This window comes from Triplophysa dalaica, chromosome 3 (genome assembly GCF_015846415.1).
Source record: "Triplophysa dalaica isolate WHDGS20190420 chromosome 3, ASM1584641v1, whole genome shotgun sequence".
NCBI lineage: Eukaryota > Metazoa > Chordata > Actinopteri > Cypriniformes > Nemacheilidae > Triplophysa > Triplophysa dalaica.
In genome coordinates, this window is record NC_079544.1 from 23,113,170 (window position 1) to 23,137,766 (window position 24,597).

The 24,597-nt window shown below is 37.0% G+C and overlaps 1 protein-coding gene across 1 annotated transcript; it reads left to right on the forward strand.

The window, feature by feature from the left end:
• The first annotated feature begins 6,720 nt into the window (after window positions 1-6,720).
• Window positions 6,721-23,992, forward strand: rorcb (RAR-related orphan receptor C b). Its single transcript, XM_056743674.1, has 10 exons — window positions 6,721-6,976; window positions 14,439-14,524; window positions 14,780-14,921; window positions 16,173-16,652; window positions 17,042-17,163; window positions 17,539-17,671; window positions 18,393-18,500; window positions 19,372-19,482; window positions 19,607-19,719; window positions 20,763-23,992. Exons 1-10 carry the CDS (start codon window positions 6,970-6,972, stop codon window positions 20,922-20,924), a joined length of 1,464 nt encoding a protein of 487 aa, XP_056599652.1. The 5' UTR covers window positions 6,721-6,969; the 3' UTR covers window positions 20,925-23,992.
• The last annotated feature ends 605 nt before the right edge of the window (window positions 23,993-24,597 follow it).

A 24,597-nucleotide genomic window follows, 5' to 3' on the forward strand; every position in this document is an offset into this window, starting at 1 on the left:
AATTTTTTGTATCCAATGCCAACACCAGGCTGAAAAGACAAGAAATATATTGATTGACTTAAAAAAATGACTTTCTGTTAGATTCTAGCTGTTGATGAAAATAAGGAATGCGCCTGTAAAAGTTTGCATTGACTTATCAATTTTAGATAACGGTGAACTCACAAAACATTGATTACAGAGTAGTCTCATACGGTGAGCTCACAGTATGAACGCACACTGAGCTTTATTTGATCAAATAGTCTTGAACAACATAAGCGTGTCATGATCCCACCCTTTGTCACAAAGGGTGACAATAATCTTTTTTTATTTAAAATTTAAATATTGTAGCAATCGCACATGATACATCATTATGATTTGGGCACCTAGAGTGTTTTAGGCTTGGATGAGTGTCATGTTTTGCGTACATGGTGATATTTTCTGTGCTATCCCAAATTAACTGCTGTCCCCTACCCAGCCACCCCTATAAAAATGCAGCCATTGCCTTAACAGTATATGTGTGTCAGCCTCACATGGCCCGGCACGCTGGCTGACTCAGCAAACAGACTCACTTGCTCGCCCGGTCAACGTCATCCCTGCCCTTTTCTTTGCTGATGATGACACCGCAAGCATCTGGCTCCACCAATCAGAATATTTGCTGGTCAAATTTGCCTGGCAAATCACAGATGGCTCAGTCGTGTCAGCTTTTGTTCACCGTGCTGTTGACATATTGTGTTTCGCGCACTGGGAAAGGGGTCAAAAGCCTTATTATTCTCCCTGTCCCTCACCCTTTTCACCCATAGGGGTGTTTTTCATTTAATCTTACCCTTGTTTGTCTTGATAAATCATGTGTATTGTTCTCTGTACAGAGAGATGAAATACAGGCGCTGCTTTTGTAGACTGAAACCATGATTGCCATACTGTACATGACCAACAATTATACCTCCTCATTGAGTACTTTAAAAACTTCTATTTACCTAATGTGTGTTTATTATAAAGTGTTCTGAGATTGGGAATGATAGATGCTGATGGTGAATCTGAAGTGGCAGGAGATCCTTCTGTACAAAATAGATTACGTGAGAAACGTTTGCCATAGTTTGCCAGATGCATGCCTGAAATAAAAATTACGCAATGCTTTTGATATTTCATAACATAAGTGTGAAAACTAAATAAATATGCACATGCATAAACACTGCTTTATTTTAGTTGTTATTCACATTTGTTCATTCCATTCCATTTTCTACCGCTTATCCGAACTACCTCGGGTCACGGGGAGCCTGCACCTATCTCAGGAGTCATCGGGCATCAAGGCAGGATACACCCTGGATGGAGTGCCAACCCATCGCAGGGCACACACACTCACTCATTCACTTACGCACTCACACCCTACGGACAATTTTTTCCAGAGATGCCAATCAACCTACCATGCATGTCTTTGGACCAGGGGAGGAAACCAGAGTACCCGGAGGAAACCCCCGAGGCACGGGGCGAACATGCAAACTCCACACACACAAGTCGGAAGCGGGAATCGACCCCCAACCCTGGAGGTGTGAGGCGAACGTGCTAACCACTAAGCCACTGTGCCCCCCACATTTGTTCATAATTTGTCTTTTTAATATTATAACGTTTTTGGGACTAAAAGGTGCGAATAAAGACGAGACCGGAGAGAGCGTATGGCAAGCCACAACAACAATAAATGTTTTTCTCCACACAAAACATGAGGCTCTGCCATGATCCTGCCACAAGTCATGACAGGAAATAGTCAAGACATGACAAAGACTGTCTGCTTGTATTTTATCCCTCACTGTGATTTGAGTGTTTGTTCTATTCTACCATGACTGCAATGAGAAACGGGAGATTTTCTTTTCGCTTACTGTATATTTATTCATGGAGGAGAAGGATTCTTCCATGAATAAATGTTTCTAAATTTGATACTTTGTGCTAAATTGCCACAGATATGACTCAAGAGACAAAGAAGGTGAAATAAACCTTATTGCAACTGTTTTTGACAACCCCAAGGAAAATGTTATTGCTCAGATGTTGCTCTTTTAAGCTTTATTAAAATTGTTTTGTACAAATTGAAATGGAAACAAATGAGACAATTGTTAAAAAATCTATGAAGATTATGGAGCTGTAAAATGAATAATGAAGTAAAAAAATCTGGATTTCTTGAGATATCTTTTTGAAACTCTATTGGAGACAATTGTGTGATTTCTGACTCAGATTGACTGAGGAATAATTGAGATATTTAGGAGATCTCATTTGTGCATTTTACAACCACGAGAGAGAGAGGGAAACAAGAGAACACTGACACACTGACCTGATAGCGTGTTGCCTGGAGTCACATCAGATAACCAGACTCAAACCAGCGGAGATTAGAGAGCTTTTGAAACAGCAGAGAAGCGAGGGATTAGAGAGAGAGGTGGAGATGGAGCAGGAGTGAGTGGGATTATGGCAGGATCAAGCGTAATCCCTGTGCATGCTGAAACCTCCGTCTCTGTGATCAGGAGAGAGGATTTACACATCAATCACTTGATCAATTCTCCATTTCCAAACCACATCGAGTTTCTTGATCACTTCATTCACTCTTTCCATTAAAACTCTTACAGTGGTCAATTTGTTAAGACTTTCAATCACAGGATTATATAGTGGGCACTGAGCAGTCATGTTTTCCATAGAAAATTAGATACAGAATCAGTACAAATGACATAAGAGTATAGTGAGCTGAAGATTGTATAGTGAAAAAGAATAAATATAAAATGCAGCATAAAATCTGTTTTGATGAGAAATGTTTGAGTTCATGTTGAAATCTTAAAGGGGTCATACGACACGGCGTTTAGATATTATGCAATGTGTATACACGATTTAAGGTTCAAGAACGCTGTATTTTCCACATACTGTGAATGTTTGTATATCCTCTTAGCTCCGCGCAGATTCATCACTCTGAAAACCGAGGTGTGCTATGATTGGCCAGTTAACCAGTGCGTAGTGATTGGTCGAATACTGCAAGTGTGTGACGGAAATGTAATGCCTCTTACCAAGTAATTGTGCTGACATGTTCGCCCACCTTACTTGTGTATACATTTGGGTGGTCTTAGACAACTCACACGCCAACTGACGTAGATTTGTTTTAGGCAGGTCTGGGTGAGCATTTGTTTTAGATAGAATGAATCTTTTGATCTGACACTTACATTTTTGCAATTTTACGCGTCTAATACATTCATGGGCAACTTATAACACACCAAAGACAACACGAGAGAAACATGTATTCGCGCCATGTGACCCCTTTAATAATGTTGACCATTGATTACAGACTTGCCAATTCTGAACACATATCTGTCGTAGGAAAATAAGCAAATGTTTCCTTTTGCAATATATTCTCATTGCAGTCTAGAAGAAATGATTGAGAAAAAAAAGAGAATTCATCTGTATAACTTTTCCTCATGCTACAATTCTTGTAAAAGTGTTTTGGATGGTTGCTCTACAGTTGCTATAGTGTTCTGGATGGTGGCCTACTGGCCCAAGTCATGTTTTATGATCTGAAACTGTCAGGCAGGAACTGTTAGTCTGAATGGTTAGAAAAGTAACAGTACACCCCTCCTCAACACGATTTAGGAGAAATGGTGGTGTCACACGTAAGTCTCTTTTTAATCTTGCATACACTACACTTCCATAATAAATCCTCAGAGGATTAAGGCTGCATTAGTTAGATCCACCGAAGAAAGAAACACTTGATGTAGTTGTTGCATCAAAGAGTGCAGAAAATTACTCTACTCTCAGCCAGTCTTCTCTCATTGTTCCAAGGTTACCACAGCGAGCAGGATGCAGTTCATTCCCAGACCTGATGGTAGAGCGGAGAATGGGAAGTGGCGACCTGACAAGAACTGGGATGATAGAGGTGGATAAAGAAGGACGCGGCGACGTCTTCACTACAAACTTTCAAATGATTTTATATTATTTATGTTGATCTTAAATCTATAATTTACCTTATTGGTGCGTTTATTTATTTTTTATTTAGCCTTGTTGTGCAAGCACTGTCGAGCTTGTGCAGAGGCAGCAGCTTTTTACAGAGGGGAACTGGAATCCCCTGGTTGGGCCTGGGTTCTCCTGAGGGTTTTTTTCCCATTGGAGTTTTGGGTTCCTCGCCACTGTTTGAAAACTGTTATGCACTATTTGCCTGACCGGGGGGCTGCTTTACAATTACAATTTGAAAGTTTCACATGATTTATATTGCATATAGGAATTTATCGTATGTTTAATATTTGACCTGTTTCTCTCTCCTTTATCTTAAATGTGTGCTTTCACTGTGAGTGCGTGTCTGTGTATGTGCATGCGTGCATGTGTGTTTGTGTGTGTATGTGTGTGTGTCTGCGCATTTGTGTGTGTGTCTATGTCTATGTGTGTTAGTACATGTGCATATTGTATGTGTGGAGTGTTTGTATCAGGGTATATCTGTCTTCTGTGTTTTCACCCTTTTCTTGTTTTGACAGGTATAACTTTAATTGTTCTGCTTATTCTGATAATATGACTCATGTTGTCACAATCAGACTCTGTTTTGTCTTGGTTTTCCTTATGTTTCTGATGTCTTTATTAGTTAATTAGTCCCTCACCTGTTTCTGTTTCCATTTGATTACGTTTGCAATTGAATTTAAGCCCTGTATGTTTCTCAGTTCAGTGTCGGTTATTGTATTGTCAACCTTTGTTTCTGTTCTCCTGCTCCCGTGTTTATATTGGATTGTCATCATTAAAACCCTTTTGGATTAACGTGTTTGTGGTGCGTGGTGCATCTCCCTTCATCCTCCTACGGGCTACATGTGATACATGTACAGCCGCTTTGTAACAATGAAAATTGTAAAAAGCGCTATATAGATAAAGTTGAGTTGAGTAAGTCACATTTCAAATTTGAATAAATATGAGATTCATTCCAAAACCAAGCTTTTATTTCAAAATATGTTCGAAGAAAAATATTATACGATAAACTTGATCTGCACTTGATGTGCTTATGTCATGTTTTTGAACATATCAACTGCAGTGTGCTCAGAAATGTCTTATCGTTCGAATCCATGTATGATGAATTTGTATTCTCTAACTGTTTCCTCTGATAAATACCGTGTATAGGTTTGGGTTCATATCCCTGCCCCCATCCAGTCAGTAATTTTGCTTTTACGTAGGTTTAGGGTCAGAATGTCACGGCTGTTGCTATGAGTTACCGAGCAAGCAGAGAACACGGTTGAATAGTAATGTAGAGATCTCAACAACAATGGGAACAAAAAGAAACTGATGATGGTCACAATTATACAAATGTAGATCTTTTAAATATGATACTAGAAACAAAACTGAATGTATTGAGCTCTGTTTATGATTGATGTCTCTTGTAGCCATGATGTTTATTGCATGAGAGAGACAGACAAGCATTTCAGTGGGCAAATGAAAGACTTACAGAACAGCAGGGGCCCAGCGGGCCCGTCTGGTGCAGGAATAGAAATAAACAGATTGTATCAAAAAGAGCAACAAGATGAGAAGGGACAAATCCCACAGGACCTCGAACTTTAAGGTGGAGATGAGAAATGAAGAGGAATGATACGGTGAGGAGGCGATAAAATGATGACAGGGGGTGTTGAGGGAGGAGCCGCGGAGAGCGTGGCACATTGTGTGCTGTCTGGCTGTTCCACTAACCTACTTACTATAATCTTCTCTGTGTGTTTCATAACCAGCCACTGCCAGAAAATTGCATCACCGAGTTTTTTCACACTCTGTCGCTGCTCCTCTCGTCATTGCTGCCATTTAGGAGAAAGGAGCATAAAGCACACAGAGGCACATAAGGAATTGTGTTTTGTTTCTCTTTGAATCTAATATATTGGCTTGGCTTTCAATGGGAACAGTGAAAAGATTGTAACCATCTGAGATGTGATTGATACATCTGCGTTTTGAAGTACATAAAATATTCATGTTATTTCTATATAGGATGTGAGCCTAATCACAGCTTAATGGTTCTTAATGAAATATAAATAATTTGGTCGTTCAGCGGGTCCCCAAAGATGACATAACCATCACAGGACCAGTTTTTATTTATTCCTAATGACTAAGTGATATTCTTCTGCAAGGTTTCAATAGTAAAAGAGCGATTTTCCAAATCAACTTCACACATTTGCCGAATAGGCTAATTTGAGTGTGCAAACAGGAGAGAAATGGACACATATAACATTAAAATTCGTATTATTACTTATAATATTTTCTGTGAGACTAAAATGTTTCATTGTGTTAGTTATGATTATGACCTGTAGAAATTGTAATTGAAACAATATGATATCATTCAAAATCATTATTCTACAACTCTGCAATGCATGGAATTCACCAGATCACTTCTACAATGTTTACACCATAAACAGATGACATAATATTAAGGTAGGTATCCCATAAGCCCTTAGACCTGAACAAACCTTTGCGTATTGAATAATCTAATTATGCTTGCTCAGCAGCTTCATCTTAAGTCTTGTAGAAAGCAGTCACCATTATGTTTTATTTTTTCCCCCGTCAGGATACTTTACAACACAATTGATGGCACCGTGTCGTGTCACATGTTAAAATAATGAACATATATAAGAAGAGCAATTAATAAAATGCCATGCTGCTAAATGAAGTACTCGTGCCACCTTAAGAGCTGTTGCGAGATGCGCGTCCCCGTGAACAGTGAGCGAGATCATGTGAGAGTCCACGCGTCAGAAAGTAGGTTAGCTGGGCAGAGTGAGTAGAGGAAGAGCGCGATTCACACCGCATCATAACACACCGAGAGCGACTTTCAGTTTCTCAGAGCGAAAGAAGACAGATTTAAAAACGCAAACTTACTTCGAGGATATTTTTACATTATTTCTCTTCATAATAATGGTCACAAGCAGAGCTGATAAGTTCTTTTCGTGTCCCACGTAAGCTTTTTAGTCCACACAAATATATTTTATTACGCACCCTGTGGACTTTCAACAAAGCGCGATCAAAATGAGAGGTAAGAGGTTTACTTGTCCTTGCAACTAGTATTTACATATTTAAATATCGACTGTGTTCATAATAAGGAAGCACTGAATTGTTTGTCAATTTAAAATTACGTTAATACAAAAATCCGTGTGGTTTTGGAAGACACGATCTCCCCGCAGTGCTCGTGCAGGAAACGGGTTCTCACGATATGCGCACCACGGTAATACCCTACTTGACATGTTTCAATAACCTGTTTTGTTCCATGTAGTTACTTTGTGACGCGTTTAAACGGAACGCGATAATGTGTAAATAAAACGCAGTGTTCTGCGATCTGCTGTTTGACGTTAATACGTATCAAAAATCTGACGCCTTTGTAAAGCCTTTTATTTGCGGTGAATCTCTGTTTAACATGCCTGTTTTATTATTTATTTTTATTGATTATTATGAATAAAATGTATTGCGTAATTTATCTCGCAACAAATCCAACATCGTTGCATTTAAACTTACTCTCTGAAAATATAGAATATGTATGTTTTAATAAATAATAGGCCTATGTCTCCAAATGTTCTGATAATGATTCAAATCGTGTATCATGATATGTACAATATTTTATGTTAATTGTAATATATTTTGTAAATGAACCTGCGCTGTTGGGGTGATATCGTCGTATGTAAATTTTGGGGAGGGTCTGGCGTGTCCGCTACGTGTTCGTGTTGTTGTTTTCAGAAGGCAGCATGGCCGGCTGTGTGAGCATGTCTTGAAAATGCTGTTCCACTGACCTAGTTATGTCACTGAACATTACACAGCAGCGTTTACGGGGACGGACGTGGGGGGGTTGGGGGGGATGGGGCAGTTTGCTGGAATCATGCTCTGTTTGCGCGCTCCTTCAGACTTCAGCTTGAGTTCTGATCTTTACCTTGCCCTTGACTATTGACGACCCATATTAAAATTTACATAAATATGTGTATTGAATAAGTTAATATCATTTTCATAAAATGATTATAAAGATAATAATAAATTGTTAAAAGATTGGTTACTGTGATGTACAATAAATATATACTTTTTTGTAGGATTCCTATAAAAACAAATTTTCATACTATTTATTAACAGTTTATGATATTTTAGATATTTCTGAAACTGCTTAAAGTCTTAAACTGTCTAATCATCTATCCAAATGAGTAAACATTGGATCCTGATATCTTTTCATTTAACTAGTTGCCCAAACACCTTAAGCTTATTTTGTCTGTTGGCACAAACTGGGCATTTTCTCTCTGTTAGTTTGCTGCCTGGACGAATGTTAATGCCAGTTGCGGGTGTACATGTCTAGGCACACTGTGGTGAGGTGGGGCCGTGTTTAAATATACACTAGCATCTGCTTTGTGCATTAACATGCACGAAATAAACGGATATCTATCAAAAATCTGCTTATAAAAGAAGCTTTATTTCACTTGTTTACATGCATATCTATAAACTGGCTATGCAGAAAACCATGTTAACATGGAAATTTGAGACATGCCAGGTTTCTCGCATACAGACAGTCCATCTAGTAATTAAAAACGGCAAGGAAATCTGTCAGAATCTGCATTTTTATATCTCTTCTCTTGAATATCAATAGTTTCCACATCAACTGCTTGATTAGATTGTTAGATGTGAGCACATAAACTGACTAAGACTTGCATGTAAACACTCTCAATGATAAATCCTGGAAAAGAGCTATAGTCTCACTTTGAATAGTCTGTCTTCATTGGCCATAACTTATAGCCACTTTCCCTCTCTGTTATTACACAATGGGAATTTCAACATTTGGACCTCTTAATTAAAGTTTACATTTCATGTGTGCTAAATTAAACATTCTTCTTTAAATATTGATATCAAGAGTCCTTTCATTTCTTTGTTTACGCTGTTGTTACGCAGTTACTGTTTGTGCCCTCCACCCATGTTATACAACTCAACCCTTGTTGAGTTGTCAACTGCTTTTTTTTTTTAAATGCCACAGGGATGAGACATGCCTTATAATAAGGATATCAGGCACGCACACACTTTTTTGATACATAAACGAGCTGGTCTAGGTGATAGCCTTATTTTGAAGCACCGCCACACGCCTCCTTAACTGGTTGGATTGGCATCCGCCAGCCGATCCTAATGACTAATGACCAGACAGCTGGAACATTTGATACGAAAGGTGGCCTGAAGTGGCTTACTGACACTTTGACCGATTCGCACTCCAGTGCATGTCTAATCCAAAACCAAAGTGTAATTCTGTTCTGTCTGTGTGAAAGCAACTGGATGTCTTGTCACTGGGTGAGAACAGATGTGTATTATGTAAACCGGTGAGGTATGAACTCATGTTCTTTACTAAGGCCTACAAATGCAAACCGCATGAACAATAATCATACTCGTCATCGGTATGACAAAAAAGCAGGGTAGAAATAGATGAGTCCGAGATAATCCATAAACCATTGTACATTTAGTTATGTACACTTTATTATGTGTAATATGATATAAGTAATTTAGCCGGTTATCTGTCATTTTTTGCTGTTGTACAAAAGAAGATTGCTCATTGGTGTGACATACATTACTGGTATAACTCAACAAAATGTATGTTTTTTGGCCTTAAATTGTTTCATCAGGTGATTCATGTGCTTTTTTCCACCTATTTCAATTCATAAAAAGTAAAAAAACTGACGTAAATTTTTAAGTTAAATCAAGTTTGCTTTACAAGTCATTTAAAATACGTTAAACAACATAAAAACGTAAAAACTTAAGTTAAACATCTAAATTACATTTTTAGGTTTTTTTTTTTCCATTCCATTTTCTACCGCTTATCCGAACTACCTCGGGTCACGGGGAGCCTGTGCCTATCTCAGGAGTCCTCGGGCATCAAGGCAGGATACACCCTGGATGGAGTGCCAACCCATCGCAGGATTTTTAGGTTTAATCAAATTAATTTTAAAGAAAACTTTAATTATATTGAACCGACTTGGAACAACTCATTTTTTCAAGTGGGTTCAATATAGAGGTCGACCGATATGCGTTTTCAGGCCGATACCGATTATTTCCATGCAAATTAGACCGATAAGCGATATTTTGAACCGATATATATATGGTGTAAAAACGTAAATTTATATAGAACTTAAGAACACATGCTCTGAAACATTTGAAATATTTTTAATTCTGACTGAGAAATCTTAATCATAACACTTATATTAATACTAATAAAAGAAAGAAGGGAGCACCCAGCAGAATTCTGTGAACATTTTGTAAACCACAAGCAACACAGTAAAAAACAACAAGCAACAAATGAAAAAATGAATTGAATGTAACAAATTATATTTATTTATGGAAAGAAATATGTTCTGATGACTTTAACATTGCATACAATACTTTTCAATTAATCATTATGCTAATCATTGGATTAACTAGCACAATTTGAATTTATATATTAAGTGTAAATAATTGAATTGCCTTCATAGCTTTATTGTGTATGTTGTTGAAAAGACCGCAATATTTTCATGTAGCTATAACATGAGCATGAGAGCGCTCTGACTGAAGACCGACGATTCAAGTTCTTTATGCTTTAAAATGTCTTGTATTTTTGAAATGGCGTCATTTTAAGTGACGTGCAAAACGCCAGCTCGATCAATTACAAGAAAAGCGTGTGCAGTGTGCTGCTCGCTTGCAGAGCAAATCATTGTTATACTGAGGATGTGAATTATATCTACATGATAATAATGCGTAAATCCCGCGGAACCTGCAGGAAACCCGCAAAGCTGCTCCGAAATTCAGGCACTTATTATATTGAAGTGTTTTGCATCTTCAGTGCAGTGGATTGAGATTTATTTCAACGTCTGATGCTGCTTTACCTCATAGAGCATGAACCCGAAGCAGCGCTTTCGGTGTGACAGTGAAAAAAGACTTTCTGTTCCGCAGCCTCCCGTGTTGATTGGCCGGACTCGTGACTTAGTCCCAACAAATCAGAGGGGCAGTGGGCGGGCATTACTCTAGGCAAACCCCTAGAGTGACGTGTTCCGACTGCTCTCGCTAAATCCTTGGCTGCGTCAGAGCCAAAAAGCGCATTTCAAAATTATATGACTTTATCGGCAAATCGGCATTGAAAATGATCGATATCGATTATCGGCTAAATCCTTAATATCGACGCCGATAATCGGCCAATTCGATAATCGGTCGACCACTAGTTCAATATATTTTAAGTTTAATTGACTCATAAAGCTAATTTGATTTTTAACTAAAAAAATTAAGGCAGGAGAAATTAATGATTTTTTACAGTGCATAAAATCTAGTTATATTTAATATTACTTCATTTTATAAGTTATGAAAGAACACAACTAGATTGCCTAAGTCCGTTTAATATAATTTAAGTTCAAATTACTTATAAAGCCAATTTGATATAACTTCAAATTTTAAAGAAGTAGTTCACCTTTTTATTTTTTAAAATGTAGAAAGTAAAAACTATTTTTCAAAAGTTTCCTTAAAGGAGTAGTTCACGTTCAAAATTTAAATTCTGTCATCATTTACGCCCTCTAGTCATTTCAAACCTGTATGACTTTGCAAGTGAATTTATAACCAATGCAAGTGACTGGGGGGCTGTTAATGACATTCTTCAAAATATATTCTTTTGTGTTCTGTGGATGAAAGTAAGCCATACATGTTTGAATTGACAACATGGTGAGTAAATGATGACAGAATTTTCATTTTGAAGCTGAACTACTCCTTTAAGGAAACTTTTGAACTACAGTTTTTAAATTGAGCTTATGTTGGAACTTCTAAATAAACAAGTTTTTCTTATTATTGCTTACTGACACAATCTGCATTCATTAGGTTTCCCAAACATTTGGGAAGAGGCATTTTGAATGGTTTGATTAAGTAAAGTAGAAATTATTATTATCAAATTTACTGCTCGTCTTAAAAGTCATCAATATACTAGTGAACCTTGACAAAAATAACCTATTAATAATACACAAGTTTATAGTCACTCGATTTAGGAAAATGGACAAAAAATATTGATGACTCATTCTTTACAACTGAGATTTGGCGCAGAGCCAATGATAGAGGTAGTTCTGCCAAAGGAAGTCCAAAACGCTGGAGCGTCACGTGATTCATGGAGCCTTCAGATAGTTCCAGGAAGTTATGTTTTCTCTTTAAATGCTTTATTTCTTTAATTTTTTATTCATGAAATGGCTTTCGTCTTTAAATGGGTTAGAAGTTTACCTCACTTGGTCTGTTTAGTCACAGCTCCATGTATTACTAGTAACTTCTGGGAACTATAAGAGCCTCCATGAACCTGTTCCATTGGAGTCAACGGAGTTGACGCGACTCTCTCCCCAATGGCTCTGGATCGGCGGACCCTCTTACATTACCCGACTCTTCAAGCACTGTGTGTTTAAAATCCATTATGCTTCACTGCTTAATCTAATCTCTGGTCTAGTGTTATGTCATCACTATACTGAGTAAATCAGTGTTCTTTACTTCAAGCAAACATTTCTCATTCATGGCAATTATTAATATATAACAAAAAAAATCAGTTTACACTGGTTAGATTGTCTTTTATTGCTTCACATATTGACGGATATTGTTCTTTTTAAATAACATCTGTAGATTAATGTTTGTAAAAAAACCTGTAGAAAAGGGCATGCATCATATTAATCACCTTTGTCTGTCTAATATTAAAATCTATTTTTATATCTTCAGATGTATGAAAGTTACAGTTATCTAAAGTTCTTCGGTGCTTGCCTTCACCCTTCACAGAAATGAGTCTTGTTATAACATTTGCATGTGGCTAAAACTATTTTTAACGTTATGCTTTGGAAGTCAAAACGCTGCAGACGATGCTTAAATTGACACATAAACTTTTGATTTTAAATTTAAACACTGTCTGTCTGCAGTACTTTATACTCCAAAGCATGAGGCTGAAGACGCTGCAATATAACAACGCAAAAATCTGTTGTATTTCACACATCCTAAGGGCGGCGGAAAGAGATTTGAGCAAAACTTTGAAAACAAACACGACATTTTTCATGTTAGTCTATTCATTTATAGCATCACATTTTAAAGGGAACATTTTATTGGCCATTGTCTGTTCGTTTGTGTCGAAGAAAGGACAACGGCACGCTTGTGTATCTGTTGGAACCAGTTCCACCTTAACAGAGAGAAGGGAAAGGCCTATTCAAATTCTGTGTGCCAGGGATCCGCCCACAACGGCTCTCCTCTTTTCACTGAGAAAGTATGTCAGTAGGACAACGAGTCCACATGGGCTTACAGCCAAGATGAAAAAAGTGACGTTTGGAATCAACCAATTGCGGACGCCCCTGCCCGGGCATCGTCCAATAGGCTGGCAGAACTGGTAGGAAGGTGGAACGCCTGCATTATTAGTCTGAGTGGTCCTGAATGGCGGGCTAGGGGAATGTTTCCAGACGGAGGTTATATAACAGTACCCAGAGAGCAGGACGGGAGGGGCACCTTAGGGCTTTTTCCATTGCATGCAACAGTGTATCTTCGTCATTGCTTTCAGCTGACAGATGAACCAGAAAGACAAAATGGAGGATGCTCTTTTCTAAGAAATTTGTCGCTGCAAGTTGCCCTTACAGAACATCACATAATGGTGTCACATATTGAACATTTCTGTGCGAGTCCCATCTAAACCACATGAGATAAAATGTGGAAAAACGTGAAATTCATGTGTTTTTTTCTCTAAGGGAGGTGCAACCTTATTTGTTCTTACGTAACCACTATTTGCAAAGTTTGTTCAAAAGAGACTTTTAAAGGGGTAATATACTTATTTTAAAAGATATTACATGACTTTTATTTTTGACATTTGTTAACGATGTGTGAAGAATTATCAAGTTCAAATTCGTTTATTTATAGAGCACATTTAAAAACGACCACAGGCCTGCACATGTGCAATATTACTGAGAAATAAAAACTCAAACAATATTTAAAACAGAATTGAAAATATAACAAAGAAAAAATAAAGAAAATCATTATAGGCTAAAAGCAAGAGAGAAGGGATTCTTTTTATTTAAGTTAAGTTTATTTCTACAGTGCTTTTTACATAAAAAAGCAGATTCCCCCTTCTTTTTTATGGTTCTATAACAGTATATATACTTTTATTATATACATTACATAGAATATGTAATTGATTGTATTTGATCATATGATTTATTTTGTTTTTATTAGAAGTGGGTGTGAGGTTAAGCATCTAATTTTTAAAGAATCTTTCATTGATCAGATGGGATCAGTAAAAGCAGAAACATAATTCATGCCAAAGTTGGAAAATCATTCCTTGGCTATTTCTGTCTTTCATGCTGCGCAGGGCGCGACAGAGACTATCGCACTGTTAATCCTCATTGCTTGTTATTAGTTGTTGTGTTTATGACTAATCTAATTGCATGTGAGTCATTTCATTGTGTTTTGGGATAGCCTATGATTATATTGTATTGTTTTGTTGTATAACAATATTTATGGTTTTGTTACAGCTCAAATTGAGGTTATACCTTGTAAAATCTGCGGTGACAAATCCTCCGGAATTCATTATGGACTTATCACATGCGAAGGCTGCAAGGTAAGAATTCTTTCCATAATTCTTCATCTTTGCTTACCAAAAATGAGCAAGAACCCATACATCTAAAACAATGCAAACTTTGCAATCTATCCCTCATATTTACCTCTCATCTTGTTGTTTTCATGCAGTTGTTTCTGGATCAGTTTATATCACTTCATGTTTGTTATTCCAAGCAAGGAAACGCCCACAAAAGCCACATCTGGTTCGAGTCATTGGGTACACATTGGTAACACTGTTTCTTTTTTTTTTCTGTAGGGGTTTTTCCGACGCAGCCAACAAAACAATGCCATGTACTCATGCTCACGACAGAGGAACTGTCTGATCGATCGAACAAATCGAAACCGATGCCAACACTGTCGCCTGCAGAAGTGCCTGGCGCTCGGCATGAGCCGTGATGGTGAGAGAGTGGTGTATAATTTACTAGTGTTCAAGATTTAATAAAACATATCAGAATAGTAAAAAATTATCATTCAAGTAATAGTGTAAATGGGTCAAAGGTGCAACAATATGGATTTTCCAGTTGATCTTTTTCAACCCTGCATGTGTTTAGCGTGAATCAGGTTTCAAATATATAACTGTTGTGCCATTAAACCTGTGGACGCAAAAATTCTTTTTTTTTTTGCATCTTGATCACCTATAGCATATTTCATGTTTAGGATTAATAGACCTTGCAAATGAAAAATGTAGTTTTGTTCATGCTTGTTTAATTCAGTGATACACTGGAACAGAATGAGATTAGAATAACCAACCACTTATATCATGTTTTATAAAGGATTCACATTCTGTTGATGAAACATTAGTAAAAACCATATTACAAAAACTAGTCATATTATGCAATGGACTGTTTCTGACAAATTTAAGTTTACAGTAAACAACAACCTTTAGACATTATACTTTGCATAAATGAAAATAGAGCACAATTTCCATGGTGTTAAAAATAGTCTTCAATTACTTTATGCAAAATATCCATACAAGTTCTTCTATTCTGATATTGACTACAGTTTTTCTTGATTGCTTAAACACGTTTCCTGAAATTATGCCTCGTATTCTCAAACCAGTATGCACAAATCAATAACATCTCACCCAATTCCCCAACCATCCTATTTTCAGGTCAAAATGAAACTCTCCTCTCAAAACCGTTCAAACTCACTGAAAAGCTCAACTTTTCCTGCAGATATGACACACAAGCCCTCAAAAACATACAACACAGTGTAAGACACATGGTGAGATCATTTCAAAACACTGTTTCAAAAATCTCTTATTGAGATTCAAGAATAATTTGACAGCTTAGTGTTTATTAGAATATACAACATAAAAGAGTGCAGATAGAGCAAAATGCAAGAATTAGCTTTAGGAAAAATTAAAAATAAAACATTACACTACTGTAAAGTAGATGAAGATGATTTTACAAGACAAGAAAAGTTCATAAACCAAAGAACAATATAAACTGTTCAGGCAACACAATACAGTACACCAAAAATAACATTTACATTCAGACATTTAGCAGATGCTTTTATCCAAAGTGACATACAGAGAAGATAAAGGAAACAAAACAGTGAAGCCATTTGCAAATATGGGGCATTGTAAAAAAAAATGTCAATACAAATATGCAATAAATAAACAGTCTGTTATTATTGACTTTCTGCAGCGGTTAAGTTTGGGCGCATGTCAAAGAAACAGCGAGAAAGTCTGTATGCAGAGGTCCAGCGACATCAGCAGCTGTCTCAGGACACCCTGACGGGTTTGGGTGGCGGTCTGCCACCTAAAGGCATCGATGACCTGGGTGAAGACAGCACGCACAGCCGGCCGTACAGCAGCGGGGGGTCCAGTTCCACCCTTAGCGACCTAGACGACATCGCCGCACTCCCCGACGGCCTGCTGTTCGACCTTCCCTTGACCCCGGAGGAGACAAGAGAGTACTGCGACCTGGACATACTCGAAGGCGACGGGGGCAGTTATGGGAGCGCAGGAAGTGGAAGCTTGTCCAATCAGAGCTCGCCAGAGCCTAGCACTGTAGATTTCACAGAAACGGGGCGGGTGAAGCATGAGTATTTACTGCCCGAAAACAGTCTCCTAATGCAGTCTTTACTGGGTTCCCTACAAGACAACTGCTCTCTAAATGATATAGGTAAGCTGCCATAAGATATCATCTTTAATGCTGCAATCTAGAACTTGTTTGGTAAAAAAATAAGCAAAATTCTGTCATTATGCAAGTACATCAACAGTCCTCACAACAGTCAATTTTTTATAATGATTTATAAACTGAGCTGTCTGGTATGATTTCATGAAAGATGTCAGATTGACGTTAAGAGAAGTACGTAAGGTAACCTACAAATTTATGTTTCATGATGGCTATAGAGAGGCAAACTTACGGACTGAAGGTTTACAGAATCTTCAAATATGGCAGAGAAAAGGTAGACAGACAGAAAGGACAGCAGGATAGATAGATTGATACGTAAGTTGAACGCAGGATATTGATGGGAACTCTGCTTATGTTGTGTTTTTATTTGTGTTCAGAGCGGATCACCAAAAATGTTGTGAAGTCTCACATGGAGACATGTCAGTACAGCACAGAAGAGTTAAAGAAACTCACCTGTAACGTCTACACACCTGAAGAAACTCGCAGCTTTCAGCTCAAGGTACATTCAAAACAACCTGATCTGAACATCTGTAGTACATCATGGATAGAAGGGTTGAGCCAGTAGACGATGCCGTAGTCCATCGCCGATGACTGACAGCTCACATCATGATTCTAAACGACGTGCCTGCCTAAAGATTCATTCCATTTCAATTCCAACTACATGTTGAATTTAACAGATGTCATGTCATCGTTTCACTGTAGACATCGCCCAACCGTAATAAATGTCATAAAGGCCTCTTCGATATTCTTTATTTTTTTCTCAAAAACAAACCTGTTACAGTATAAATTTGATCTCCAAAACATTTGGGAATTTCTAAAAGTGTCTCAATACCTAATCATTGTTGTAATGTTCATATTTTCTGTGTGTTTTCAGTCTGCAGAATGGATGTGGCAACAGTGTGCCGTGCACCTCACAAACGCCATCCAGTACGTTGTGGAGTTTGCAAAGCGCGTTTCTGGGTTCTTGGACCTCTGTCAGAATGACCAGATTATCTTGCTCAAAGCAGGTCAGTGCCGCCTTTATCTTGCACGTATAATACTTAACAGATCCCTGATTAGACACCTGATTTCTTGCTCATATAACTTTATCTGTGGCATTTCTAAAGCCCTTATGGATCAACAAACACAGACCAGAAGTTAACTTCGGGCCAGGCGTCCGATGAAAGCGTCTCTAGTACTGCGATGATAGATTTTCTAGAAGGCTCACAGTTTCTTTTTATTAGGCATATTATGTTAACATAAAATATTTTTACCAAATTAAACAAATAAACATATTAGGTCAGTCAACACCGTTCAATTTATGTTAAATTATAATCTTGAACTAATGTTTGTCTCCTTTTCTTTTTGATCCTCCATTATTCTCTCTACTTCTTTCTTTGTGCCTACCGTATGAAAAACCTAAACAAAACCCTCCTTCACAATGAAAAATTTTGTTCTGGTGGCGGGACAATATTTGACATTTGATGTTTTTCATATTTGGAGAAACATTTAATGACATTTTTTATGTCTGTTTTGGACATACATGGTGGAGCATATTCCTGCTGTTTCCTCCTTCCATTTTATTTTCTCTCTCTCTCTGTCTGTTTCTCTATCTTTCTCTTTGTCTTTCTCTCTCTCTCTCTCTCTCTCTCTCTCTCTCTCTCTCTCTCTGTCTGTCTGTCCCTCTTTCTTTTTTCCTTCCCTTCCCTTCTTTTTTTTCTGCTCTCTTTCTCTCTATTAATGTTCCAGGATGTTTGGAAGTTCTGCTGATCCGAATGTGTCGGGCTTACAACTCTTCCAATAACACTATGTATTTTGACGGAAAGTTTGCCAGCCCGCAGCTCTTCAAAGCTCTCGGTGAGTCTCTGGTTTTGATCGGGACAGCACACTACTTTACATGTACCATACTACTCATGCTGAGCATGCTGCATTTGAGTACTGTATCTCACAATGCAATGAGCTCCATTCATCCATTCGTATCCAACGTGACAAATGAAACACAAGCGATGTCTACCATCATTTTTACCATTTCTTCACTGCAGATATGTACTTGATGGTGTTTTGAAGGATTCACTTTCAAGCAAAGCATGTCTTAGTTTACAATTCAAAACTCCATTAGCATCTCAAGACCAAGAAAAACACTAGAGGTTAGAGCTAAAGTCAGAGGGTTGGCATCATGAATTAATAGATGAAAACAAAGGCTAACACTTTTTTAACACTTACTGAACACAAGTGATGCTGGAGGCGAGTAATAATTCTTCAACAAAGCAAAAAATGAAAACCGTTCTAGGGGGCACACTTTATGTTTTAGTTCATTAAAAAACGCTTTAGAATTGGAACAAGTTCAACCATTATTATAATTTGCCTTAGTTCATTAGATTGACTGTGCTTCTCACAACACATATTTTCCAGAAACAGCGTTGCAAGAAATGCCATTTTACAAACCCCTCAGTGAGCAAGCCAAATGAGACGATGCTTCCTTCATCAAACCACATTCATTGATTTTTTTGTTGATTAGATCTGTATATATGCACATTATTTGGATGGTACTAGATGCTGATTGGTGCTCACAAAAATTTGCTAATAAATTAGATTTTCGTAATATTGGACAGTACAATATGTTTTAGTGTAAGGATTGCAATTTTTCAATGGGCTTCTTTTACTATACGTCAAAAATCTGTTTTATTCCTAAAACTGTATGGTAACTGGTGCATGCATGTATTCATAGGTTGTGATGATCTGGTAAATGCAGTCTTCGAACTGGCGAAAAGCATGACTCGTCTGCAGCTGAGTGAGGAGGAAATGGCTTTATTCAGCGCTGCGGTTCTGTTGGCACCAGGTAAGATGCTCTCACGCATGTCTGGACCCATTTCCTAGTGCAGGGGTATTTACTCCAGGATAATAGAATGGGTACAGTGGTCACATTTGTACATGCTCTCACAGTTTAAAACGTGTTTTTTCAGATCGTCCATGGTTGACAGAGTCTCAGGAGGTTCAGAAACTCCAGGAGAAGGTTTACATGGCCTTGCAGCACTGCTTGCACATGAACAGAGCCACCACAGAGAAACTGGACAAGGCGAGAAACCATATTCTTTGTTAAAAGACCATGTTACTTAACACAATGTAATTTTTTTTTAAGTTGTGTTTTCCTTTCATTTGTATTGTTTCTTTATGATGTATGTTCTTTACAAACTTTTTTTAAACCATCGGCAGTCCAAATATATTTATATTTTAACTTTTGAGAATTATCACTTGTATGCAGAAATTACAAGGCACTGGCATAACACTGAGCTCAAAACAACAGTTTGACATAACAGTTACTTAAAAGGAGTCATCCAAAACTTCCGTTTTTGTCTTTTATGACTTATAGTGTCCTCAAGTACTAAGTTCCAGACAAAATCACCCACCATCGCTTCATCCCTTCTTCCCTTTGCTAGAGAAATTTCTTGAATTTTCTAACAGTGACAATTTGAAAATAATTTATAAAACATGTGAAAATTTGTACAGTTTTTTTATTTGCAATATACCGATATATCTTTATTAATGATATAAACTCAAATTTTACTTGAACTAAATTTTCACTAAAACATTTATGCTTCATGATAATAAATACTACCACAATAATAAGCACCAAAGAATTGTGCACAAACTATAAAAAGTCGGGCGAAATAAAAATTTGGCAAATGGATCTCGTTCTGTGTTTTTGTCATGTGCATCCAAAGTGCAAAGAGACAAAGTTTGACAGAGCTAGACTAAACATCAAAGCACAACTGAGATTATTCAATAAATCATTTTTCTGTCTATTTAACATCACTTCGTCTCCTGCCTGCTGTTCTTCCCTTCAGCTCTGTATCTCACTGGTGGTTGGGTTAAAGTAAACAATGAGTTGATATTCAAGGTTTAATAGGTTCCTGACGAAGAGAGATCTAGTGAAACTGGACTCAAATTTTTTATCTATAAGATTTGCAAGCCAGTTGGATCTATCGTATGGGAAATGTAACTGTGCAGGAAACTCCTGTGCTCTTGAATTAATTTAATAGACTTTTTAGAATTAAAAAAAACATAATGAATTGTGCACTGCAATCTCTAAAAATTACCCTTGTCGTCTTTCCTTTGCAGATGGTGTCTAAACTACCACGGATGAAGTCCATCTGTAACCTGCACATTGACAAGCTGCAGTTCTTCCGTCTGGTTCATCCGGAAACAGCCTACAGCTTCCCGCCTCTGTACAGGGAAGTTTTCGGCAGCGAGATCAACTTTCCTGATTCCACCAACAGTTAAATAGAGAGAAAGGGCGAAAGAGAGTGATTTGGAAATTAGAAAAGAGTGCACAATGAAAACAGCGGTGAAAAATACATCCTGACATTCAAAGGCAGCATTTAAAACGAAGGCGTTTTAAAAAATGATGCAGTCCAGGGAGAATGCAACAGTGTATTACATCTGAACCACACACACCCGGTAACAAACTCTCATAAACATGTTAAAACACAAACATACCACCCACAAAAACAACCTGCCACAGGGGCCAACAAAGCGTTTTAGATTCCACGCTGACATGCTCTCCAGCACACGAATAACCGTTTCAAAACCATACAGACATTCAGATTATTCCTTGGATTATGCTAGATCTAATCTAGCTGTTGCTTCATGAAAACACTTCCGAATTGTCATGAGATGTACAGATGAAATCTTAAATGTTGACAACAGTTCTGTACACATAATTTTTGTATACAGCGATTGCTAAAGGATCAAACTCTGTTGCACATACTAGACCGTGAACCTTCAGGAAAACACAACACCCTTTTAATGAAGTATACAATCATCAGTATCAGGACAAATCACTCTTTCAGTGTCGATATCACTCTTTTTTCTTGTCTCCCATTGTTTTTTACCCTCAGGCGAATTATGAATGTATCCCACGAACTATAGCACTTGTTTTGATTTGAGACCGAATGTAGATGTTGCACTTTTGGTCCTGCGTGTTTTGATTTACAAAGCTTTGACAATCCGCTCAAAACGAAAAGAAAAAAGCCAATGTGCCCAGGTATTCAATAAATATAAAGGGACCAATTTGACCAAATACCACTTTACCCGTGCTGCTTTAAAGGAATATTCAGTGTTATATAGAAGTTATTTTTCTAGTTTGAACATAAAAAATGCACAGACAGTTGAATGCACTTAAAGCTACAATCTGTAACTTTTGTCTCTATATCGCCATCTCTGTTTGAAACATAAAATTGCAGGTTATTGTACATAGTTATTTTTTTGTGTGTTGACATTAAATTATGTCACAGTCACTTTCCAGAGAAATCCAGCCCAACAGCACGAATTTAAAATCCTTATAAACTTACCGTTGTGTATTGGAGTACATTTTAAACATGGATTTTTTTATGTACATTCAGTATTTCTCTGCTTAATTTTTAACTAAAAAGTGACAGATTGCAGCTTTTTAAATGGACAAAGGGTGGATCTGAAAACATTTCTTTTGTTACTTTTTGTTTTTCCCTTTTTTATTAAATGTGAGTGAATTTGATTATTTTCTGTGCAGTGCAACTAGTATTTAACCTGGAATATTTCCTTAAAGCTATCTCGATGAATTTGAAAGCACAAATCTGCTGAACCATTTTCTAATGTGCAATAGAAAGTAGTTCAGTCAGTTTTGTTTTTTACCCATCAGCCTGGTAATTCTACAGATGTACAGTCATGGCCAAAAGTTTGTGAACTCCTTTTTTTAATTTACAATTAAGAAAACCAGCTGCACGCAATCATAACTTTCAAATTTAAGTGAATGAATACCTCTTTATCTGTTTTATAAGAAAAAAATCAAACGAGGTTGTAAGGACAGAAGTCGAGTCTGTTCAGTGATAGTGAAGTTTAAAGTATGAGGAGTTTGCGAATTTTTCCATGATTCTATAGTTTTGTCGAACACAATATTCAGAGCAGTTATTCCACACGCACATTTGCGCAGGCACATTTTGACACAGTGTTTGGTGCTGCTCCTTTTTTATTTAATTTGTATAATTTTAATGCAATGAGAAACCTCAGTCCCACATCCCCTTCCCTTGTAAAAGCCACTAAAAAATAAAAATAAATTTGAGTTTGTTTAATTTATATCGTCATTTTAAAATGATTTCGAATAGGAATGTACAGTATATACATTAGCATATTAGTTGACAAAGAGAGGAAAGGTGAAGCTGGTTTAATGTAGAAGAGAATGTTAAAGGACGTGCATACCAGGACCTTAAATAGCGTGTGCATGGACAGACTTCCGCCCGCTTTATTTTGAAAGGACATTGCCAGCTGCCCTCCAGAAATGTTCTGGAGAAAAGTTCTCCAAGGAGACAGACAATTTTCCGAGCTAAATTGGATGGAACAGTGTTTTCTGGAATGAATTTCTCAATCTCAGTCTGGTTATAAAGCGTCTTGTACACTCTTGGACACTGTACGTTTCTGCACAGATAAAAAATGGAGAAAGAGATTCAGAATGTCAAGGAGATCTCAGTCCAGCAGGTATAAGGACTGATATTGGTTTCTGTTGTATTATTTTGTAAATTATTGATCACCTTTACTTTGTCCATTTGTATGACCGGGACATTGTCCTTCCATTGTTACCTGCTTGTGTAGTTCTGACAGGTCTTCACAATATTGCTTATAGTACTACTATATAATAACACTATAGTACTACTATATATCTGTGCAAATGGTTTTAGGTAAATCTCAAATGAATGATCATATATTCTAGATGAAGATGGAACGATATGATTAAAGAAAGAGAAAATCTGTCAAATTATTATCTGCCCAACAACATTCAGGAAACTTTAAGCAGGGTTTAGAAAGGAGTGGTTCATGAACATATAAATTCTGTCTATGTAATGTATTTTGAAAAGTGATGTTTTGACAATCCCAACCTCTTGGCCTTTTGATGCATGCCTTTGTTAAGATGAAATGTGTTGTGTCATTCAGTCACTGTGTACAACAATTTATATGTTCCATGTTTCTTTCGTTTTTTGTAGAAGCAATGTTTCTTGTCTGTTTATCACACAAAAAAGATCTATTCTCAGGGAGATAGCTGGTCTCTGTCTCAACCAGTATCCTCTGCCGATTATATACACATACACACACCGTCTTATACACTCAGACATACACACTTTGCACCAAATAGGAGACCTGTATTCTTGATCACTGTGTCCTGTAGCTATATATTTAAATATATATATTTTTTTGTGAATGTCGATCACAAAGTGTCAAAGACCTTTCTTCTTTCTGCTAATGTACTTTAACGGGTTCTTTCAGCCTGAATTATACATAGAATATAAGAGAAAATGAAAAAAAATAAAGATGGATTTTATTCTTTGAAAACAAATGCCGTTCTCTCTTGTGGTTTGTCTACTTAACTGAATTGTTTATACATTTACATATATGTTAGGCCTATATCTGAAGAGTTTGGTTCCATAATGAGATAACCCCTTTTTTATTGTGTTAGTTTATGCTTAAATCAAAACAAACCAAATGCAGTTTGACGGAGTCTAATATTGGAATCATTTCTTCATTTTAATTTATAAGACGTCCTTGGCAACCTTTTGATGCAAAATAGCCTAAATATGTGTCTTAAGAATTACAACAGCATATTACTGATATTATTACTAAATAATATTACATATTACTAAATATTACTGATTCGTCTTAGATGCTATGATAAATGAGATCATTATTAAATATTGATGAAGTATTAATATTTCTCCACACAGTATAAAGTAAAAAAAACTAGGAGAATAACAGGTGCTTTTAAACAGTTATTTTGGAAATCGAATTTTAGCTCTCTGAAAATTACTAAAGTCAATCAATGCCAACACATAAAATGGTGTATTGAAAGATTTAATTTACAAAAATAAATTACCATGGCAACAACACACACAATAAACGTTGACCCGGAAGTTAGTTTCTATCAATCTAT

What these genes read in the sequence shown, in the direction of transcription:
- rorcb (XM_056743674.1), top strand. An exon ending in GCTCGGCATGAGCCGTGATG is followed by an intron (nt 14,922 to 16,172) that starts GTGAGAGAGTGG and finishes GACTTTCTGCAG; the next exon opens with CGGTTAAGTTTGGGCGCATG. An exon ending in GATTATCTTGCTCAAAGCAG is followed by an intron (nt 17,672 to 18,392) that starts GTCAGTGCCGCC and finishes TTAATGTTCCAG; the next exon opens with GATGTTTGGAAGTTCTGCTG.